This window comes from Bacillus rossius, chromosome 2, assembly GCF_032445375.1.
Source record: "Bacillus rossius redtenbacheri isolate Brsri chromosome 2, Brsri_v3, whole genome shotgun sequence".
Taxonomy (NCBI): Eukaryota; Metazoa; Arthropoda; class Insecta; order Phasmatodea; family Bacillidae; genus Bacillus; species Bacillus rossius.
In genome coordinates this window covers 99889369-99897739 of record NC_086331.1, presented here as the reverse complement: position 1 = coordinate 99897739, position 8371 = coordinate 99889369, and the positions used below count along the sequence as shown (strand labels likewise).

Genomic DNA, 8371 nt, shown 5'->3' with positions numbered 1-8371 from the left:
TTGTCTGCACCGGCACCTGCCGTCGGCATGGCGGGTTCTTTCTCCCCTGAACTGACCCACTCACATCCGACCCCTCCCCTTCCGACTCCGGCTTCGTAACAGAGACCGTGAAACTGGAGGTAGCCAGGCTGACGTCCACTGGCCAGATAGGGCTGTACCAGTCCCCTAACGACTCATGGCCCTCGCTGTCTGCTTCTGGCTCCGTGATGGTGCCCTCCTGCTCAGTACCCGCCAGCTCGTGGCTGGATGGCCACACTACCATGTCCCCCTCCTCCACTTCCGTAATCTCAATCTCCTCACACTCCTCACCTGTCAGTTCCCGTGCCCGCCCTATGTCGTGTTCCCCTTCCTGCCCCTTAAGACACGCCACCTGCTCCGCTTTACCGTGATGCAGGGATGCCTGCCTTTGGCCCTGCCCCTTCACGCTATCCCTTCCCCGCTAGCCAGCGGGCTCCTGTCCGGTTCCCTCCCGGAACTCGTGTCCTCTGTCCGCGCGGCAAAAGCTTGCTCCTGGCTCTCGTGTGACTACATCCACGTCCCTCTGCACCCCGCGTCTCCCCTGGCCAAAACTTCCCCGCACATTCATATGGGGCGTTTCCTCCTCCAGGTCCATAGACCGCGCCAGCCTCCTGTTCCCCGATGACCCCCCTTTCACCTCTGTCGTCTCAGACTCCGCCTGGTCTCCTCCCGCCCGCCGAAGGTCGTCCCTGTGTATCTTTGCAGGTTGTCCGCTCGGCGTCCGTACCAGGTACGACGTGGGCCCGAACTTGCGGATGACCTGCCTTGGCTCTGACCATTTAGGAGCCAGCCCCACATTGAAATTCTTAGCCTTGGACGACAGATGGTGCTGCCGCACATGCACCATGTCACCGGGTTCCAGCGGCGGGGAAGGACGTCCCGCCACCGGCGTCGTCTTTTGGACGTACGCCTCTTGGCGCTGACGTGCCTGGTCCTGCATGACGGACAACTCTATCCTGAGGGCCTCCCCCATCTCCCCCTCCGTCGCCGCGGCAGCCACCCGGCACACGCTCGGCAGGGCCAAGTTCTGGCCCTGGACCAGCTCCGCGGGTGAGTACCCGGTAGCGGCGTTGGTCTGACGTCTCAGATAATAAAGCAAGTTAGGGATATGTATGTCCCACTTCGTGTGATCGTTTCCCAACTGGAGACGGAGTTGAGCCTTGAACTCCTGGTTCCGTCTCTCGGTTGGGTTGGCGCGGGGATAGTACATGGGGGTCGTGTGGTGCTTGACCCCCCACTTCCTGCATGCCTCCCGCCAGCGGGCACCTCTGAACTGTCCCCTGTTGTCACTCAACAGCACAGCCGGATAGCCAAACTGGGGGAACACCTCCCCCTCCAACGACGCCACCAGTGTACCCGACCTTACGTTGGACACTGGGTACGCCTCCACCCAGCGCGTGAACATGTCAGTCACGACAACCAGGAACCGTTTCCCCTTGGCTGTCCGGGGATACGGTCCTATGATGTCCAGTGCTACCGTCTAGAACGGCTGCTGTGGGCGGCGTGGTCGCTGCTGCTCCTCGCCGTCTGACCACCGTGCTTTGCTTTGTTGACATGTCTGGCACCGGCGAACGTAATCACGGACATCACGCGTCACCCCCGGCCAATGGAATGTCCTACGTACCCCCTCTATAGTCTGGTCAGCCCCAGGGTGTCCAGCTAAACTGTGATCGTGAAATAACGTGAGCACAGCGGCTCGTGCCCCCTCTGGTACATATGTGCACCAGGTCCCCATGGCCCCTGGACTCCGGGTCTGCACGACTCCGTCCATGCACCGCTGAAACTGCGAGAACTCCGCCTTACATTAATCCCTCATCGTCAGTGTGTCTGCGTCCCCTACCTGGGTCTGTTTTACGTCCTGCACCACATCATGCAGAGTGTCCACCAGCCCCGGATTCGCCTCCGGCACGGGCTGTGCTGTCGTGTACAGTACTGCGGGTGCGTTGACGTCCGCGGTGTCGTGTCGCCTGCCCTCTGGTGGTACCAGGTAGTCCCAACTGCCCTCGTCCTCGTATTCTACTGTCGTGTCCGGGTGTCGGGAGAGCTCTTCGGCCAGCTGGTTTGCTTTTCCCGGGACATGCTTCACCTGGAAGTCATAATTCTGCAGTGTTATGGCCCAACGCGCAAACTTGTACTTACGTCCTTGCATGGTATTGAACCACTTCAAGCACTGGTTGTCAGTGCGCAGGGTGAATTTACGTCCTTCCAGATGGTGCCGGTAGCGGCCAACCGCCCACACCACGGCCAAGCATTCCTGCTCGTTGACATCGTACGTCTGCGCGGCCGGGCCGAACTTCGCGCTCGCGTACTCAATCACGCGGCGCTCGTTGTCGGGCCCGACTTGGTACAGTATGGCCCCCATACCCACTTGACTGGCGTCAGTCTGCAGGTACAGGGGCTCGTCCGGGGTCAGTCTCGCCAAAGTACGACAGTCGCGGAACAGACCCTTAACCGCGGTCAGCGCGCGGTCCGCCGCCTCCGTCCACTGGTACTTTGTCTTAGGTGATAGTAGGTCAGTCATCGGTGCTGTCACGGTGGCGAAGTCTGGGATGAATGACCTGAGCCAATTCAGTAGCCCCATGAGCTTCTGCAGTTGTTTCCGTGTCTTGGGTACTGGTTTTGTCGCAATCAGGTCCAAGTGTTCGGGCAGTGGCCGGCACCTGTCCGCACTGACAAGGTGCCCCAGAAACTGCAGCTCTGCCGCCCCGACATGGCACTTACGTGGATTGTAGGTTAATCCATGTCTGGCCAGCCGCTCTAAGACCAGAGACAAATGTTGTGCGTGCTCCTCCCACATGTCAGACCAGATAATCACATCGTCCAGGTAGGCTGTGACGAAGTCGCCAACAAATCTGTCCAGGACGCGGACCATCATGGCCTGAAACATCGCAGGAGCATCCATTAGCCCGAACGGCATGGCGCAGAAATGGAATCTGCGGCCGTCGGGAGTGGTGAACGCCGTCTTGGGGCGGTACTCCGGGCAGACCGGCACCTGCCAATACCCAGACTTTAGGTCAAGTGAAGTGAAAATCTTTGCCCTCCCCAGGCCAGCCAGGGCATTAGCTATGTTAATTAGCGGCGGCGGGGCAGGAACCGTCACAGAATTAATAGGCTTAAAGTTTACACAAAATCTTAGTGAGCTGTCTTTTTTCTTTGCCATGACAATGGTGCTATTGTACGGGGACTCGCTAGGTTCTATGACTCCCGTATGTAACATGTCCTTAATTTGTTCCTGTATGACCCGCCGCTCACCTGGACCAAACTCAAACGGTTTCACAAAAATAGGGGCATGGGGCCGAGTCGGGATCTTGTGTTCTGCGTACGTCATGCGCCGCACGAGGTCCGCCTCTGCAAACACCTGCGGCTGCTGCTCCAACACCTCCTCGAACATGCACATGTACTCGGGCGGCACCTCGTTGCGTATCCCTGCCAGACCTATGGATGGGGGCGTCGGGGGTGGTCGTGGTGGTCCGACAGCGTACAGAGTACGTCGCCCTTGCCGGCCCACGTGCAGCTTACCATCGCCGATGTCGATCGCTGCGTTCTCCAGGATCAACCAGGGCAGCCCCAGGATCAGGTCCTCGCGCAAGCCTGGGATCGCCAATGCGGTGGTCTGACTAAGCTTGTCTCGTACGGCGATGGTTACCTGCACGCGCCCAGACGTGAGCGCGTCTACTCCCTCCGTGGCCAGCTGGATGACGTCCTCCCCGGGCAGCAGCTGGGCGTCCGGCACCAGGCGGGCAGCGACGAACGTTTGGCTCGCCGCCGTGTCCACCAGGGCGTGGATGGTCCACCCATCCAGGCAGACAGGTACCCGCAGCAGATGTGCCGAGCCGTCCCCCAGCTGTCCCAGCCGGGCCAGTGCGGTGTCCGGCCCCGCGTCGGCAGTCGCGCCTCCCGCAGCATCTGGACGTGCGACGTCTGGGTCAGCCGTCTCGATGTGGATGTGGGTTGTCACCGGTGTTCCTCTCGGAGTCGATGTTGCCGCGGGACACCTCGTGCCCCAGGTGGGGGGCGTTACCGGTGTCCGCGTCCGACGTCCGTTATGGCTCCGCATTGGCCGTGGTTCCCGCCGTGCTGGTGTTGATTCGCTCGTCCTTGCTTGTGCGGCTAAGCTGGGTGGCGTTGCTGTGACGTCCCTCTACAGCGATGGTATTCTGAGTGCGTCGGAAGGTCCGGTCTCTAGGGGGCAGTGTCCGACTGCGTCACTGTCCCCTACTGTCCGTTTCCCGGTTGACGTCCTTCTCTCGCCATCTTCTCCCACAGTCTGGCCTTGGTCGGACACTCGGTGTGCCAATGATACTCTACATTGCGGCAGTACAGGCAACGTGGTGGTATCCCGCCGTCTCCCCCTCTGTCCTGACGCCTCGACTCCTGCCTCTCTGAGATGGGCGGTGCTGGTATGCTTTGTCGCCGCATGTCCGTTGTCGACGCGGATGCATATGGCACCACTGCCAGTGCCTCTTCGGTCTCCGACCGCTCCTGTCTGTGTACCCCGCTGCCCTGTCCCTGCGATGCGTGCACACTTCTGAGTCTACAGATATCTTGCTCCACTCCCCAAGCTATTTCCACAAAGTCTATTAGATCCCTGTCCGCCACTCCCCTCAAAAATGCTCTCAGTTCTGGTAACACTAATTCGCTGATGACGGGAATGATTTGTTTCACGGGTACATTTGAGTTCAGTCGGCGATGCAACCGTGCCTTCTTATGTATGAATGCCTCGACACTTTCATCCCGGCCTTGCACTTCGCAGTGTAGTGACTGTTGGCACTGTGCCCGCGCGAGATGTCCGTCGAAACGGTGCTCGAATGTTCGTTCGAATTCGTCCCAGTCTGCTAGGAAATCGCCTGTTTCAGTCCACCACAGTAAGGCCCGCCCTCGCAGTTGTCCGCTTACTCTAGTTGCCCAGGTGTTCCGCGGTACGTCTCTCAGTGCTTCCCGGCACATCTGAATAAATGCTCGCGTATTTTCGTGCACTTCTCCCGTGAACTCCGGCAGCGGAGTCGACCTTTCCGCCACCCGCAGCACCACGGGACACTCGTTACGTCCGGCCGTCACTGCTACCCCTCCTTCACTGTCTGCCACATTCCCCTCCTTGCTCGTCACGCCCGCACTAGTCATCGCTTGTTCGTCCATTTTGCTGCTGCCCCTGTTCTGCGCATGCGTTAGTTCACCGCTACTGTCCCTGTCACACTAGTCTGTGTCCTACTTCACTTCCCGGGTCCACAGACAGGCACACAATTCCTCTGTGTCGTCACCGCGGCGTTATTGTCCCGACGCAGTAAGTCACACCACTCGCACTTTGTCGACATTATCTGTCCCGTCGACATCCGCTATCTTCCCGTCGCTATCTTCTCGGTGTCGCCGCCCGGCTCCTCTTACGCGCCAGCACCGTGGGACGTGTCGCAACTCGATCCGCTGCTATCTCGCCGCGCAGCCCTGTCGCGCCGGCCTGTCGCGCCGGCTTCCGCACGCAGCTGCGTCTCCCACGCTCAGCCCTGCCACGCCGCGTCTCAGCCCGGTCTGCTCAAAAGTTAATAAAAAGTTCATGAAAATGTTCAGCATGAATTTCTTAAGAAATTGGTCACACAAGTTGGGCGACACTTTTCGTAGCCCCGGATATCACCCCCGTGATGCGGGTTGCGTAGTGGGGGGTTCAGGCCTCGTGGCGGGGGAAATTAACACTATCCGATCTACAATGATGTTTCGACAGTTTGACCACAAGTATTTATTGAGCCCTTCGCGCAATCTAGGTACATGGGCAATCCGCGGCACAACACCCATCCCTCTGCTGAGTGAGGCTCGGCTGCACGTGTTTGGGGTTGGACAGGCGCCAAGTGCGGACTGCACCCCCTGGTTCTTTATACGAATGATGAACGGTCTCTGCCCCTTCCCTATGATAGTGAGAAACCAATTAAGTTGGAACGCCGTCGCCCGCGACGTGAAGTCCGTCCCGTTGCGGCACACCGGTGTCCGCCGATGTGCGCAATGTCCCGCCTCAACAAAACCAAGAAAATACTTATTTACGATTAAATTAGTTACAATGACGACCGATAGCGTAACGCCCGTGAACGTGAAAGCCCCGATCGCCCGGATCCAGTCTCACCAGTTCTGGCTCACATCTCGCTGCCGCACTCGTCTCGCCGTGCGACCGCCTTCCTCGGCCGCCAGATGAATACTGCCCCCTCCTGCCGCGTCTCTGCCTCTCCGCCCGTCATCCCCCCCACTTCGCGACACGTGCAGCGCTCGGAGTGATTCCGGGTGTTGGCCTCGGCTTCGTCGCCCGGTTACAGCAATTAACATTATACTTTAGAAAGACATATAATTATAATAACAAAAGTTCACGAAAAAAATATAATATATACAAATAATAAAAATGACACGTTCTTGAATATACAATATGTTTCACACAACACACAATCACTGCACGAGGCAGGGCAGGATTAGGGGTTGGCGCAGCATAACGGACTTTATGAGCAGGGAAGACACTTGGGCCGACGTCAGGTTTTTCATGTCGAATTCCGATTCTAATTTCCTTTGAACTTGCCTCTGAATTTACGGTTCATTCGTGAAGATTATAAGTTCGTCAATGTATACGGCACATATAAAGGTACCTTTGTTAGTACAGTAGAGCATCCTGTATCCGTAATTCTACTTACCGGAATTTCTACTATCCGGATGTTTTCCGAGAGTTAAAAAAAACTTACAAAATTTAAAAAAATATATATATTTTTAAATGAATTATAATATATATTAATATATATTATTCCCGCAGAAGTAAATACCGATTGTTTGCGCAGTTCACGCACCGTCTAGTCAGTCAGGGTGCACTTGATTTTATAAACACTCAGCGAGTTATGATGGAAGCCAAGGCTTTCGGTCTCGCGACTGCAGTGCACGGGCGTCGAGCGCATATCAGGAATTGGCGGCAGTGGCCCTGCCTACACGTAAGCGCGCCGTGATAACGCGTTTTAGGGGAGGGGGAGTGGTGTATTGTGTGCGTTCAATGTCAGTCTTGCTTGTGGTGCGCGATCGATAGTATGTACGTTCCTGCAGACACGTGATTTTTTCAAAACATAAACTTCCTGGTGATGAGGAAAAGAGTAGTAAACGAAGGAAAAAAGTTCTTACCATTAAAGAAAAGGTTGAGATTCTCAAGAAACTAGATGCTGGGACTTCTGTTAAAAATCTCAGCCAATCGTATGATTTCGGCATTTCGACGATTTACGACATAAAGAAACAATAGAATGAACTGTGTAAATTTTATTCGGACAGTGATACGAAGAGAGAAATTGAAAACAGAAAAACAATGCAGGGTAGTAAATGTAGCGACCTTGATAATGCTCTTTATCAATGGTTTCGTTTGCGGCGAAGTGAAGGTGTTAGCATTTCTGGACAGATGCTGATAGAACAGGCAAAAATGTTTCATGCCGAACTGAATCTAACATACGATTGTGACTATTCGTTAGGGTGGCTTCATAAATTCAAAAAACGCCATGGAATTTCTTTTTTCAACGTTAGCGGTGAAAAGCTTTCTGCAGATACAGCGGCGGCGGAAAAGTTTGTTGTTGAGTTCGCAGAATATGTGGTGGACAACAACTTAACAGCAGACCAAGTTTACAATGCGGACGAGACTGCTTTGTACTGGCATTGTATGCCTCGAAGCACGCTGTGCACTGCAGATAATCCTCACAGCGGGATGAAAGATTCTAAAGACAGATTGACCGTGCTTGGTTGTTCAAATGCTGCCGGTACCCACAAGCTGAAGCTACTTGTAATTGGCAAAAGCTTGCGCCCAAGGGCGCTAAAAGGTGTTAAAGTGTTACCCGTTGAATACCGAGCTACAAAAACCGCGTGGATAACATCTGCAATAACCACAGAATGGTTTGACAGTTTTGTGCGCCAGAGCCGGCAACACTGTAACAAGATAGGCTTAGATCCACACTGCAAGATTGTCCTTGTGCTAGACAACTGCTCCACGCATCCTGCAGCTGAAACACTAGACAGGGATAATGTTTCTGTCATGTATCTGCCCCCTAACTGCACTGCACTAATCCAAACGCAAGATCAGGGAATATTACGCTCCCTAAAATGTCGCTATCACACGGAGTTCATGAAGCACTTTTTATCTGATCTGAATGGCGGCAAAACGATCTCAGAAATTAAAAAGGAATGCACCATAAAGGATGTCATATGGTCACTAGCTCGTGCATGGGAAGGTATGCCTGCGTCAACATTTCACAAGGCATGGTTTAAATTGTGGCCGACTTTGGTTTATCGTGACGAGGTTCATGACAAGGGAAATGAAGCCGACTTCAAAGGTTTTGAACAAAAAAACCTGAACGAACTGCTG

General features: G+C 55.0%; 1 protein-coding gene across 1 annotated transcript; it reads right to left on the bottom strand.

Moving 5' to 3' along the window:
• Positions 1 to 439: 439 nt before the first annotated feature.
• LOC134528935 (uncharacterized protein K02A2.6-like) lies at positions 440 to 1423 on the bottom strand. The gene has a single exon (XM_063362603.1). It carries the CDS (start codon positions 1421 to 1423, stop codon positions 440 to 442), a length of 984 nt encoding a protein of 327 aa, XP_063218673.1.
• Between the last annotated feature and the right edge of the window lie 6948 nt (positions 1424 to 8371).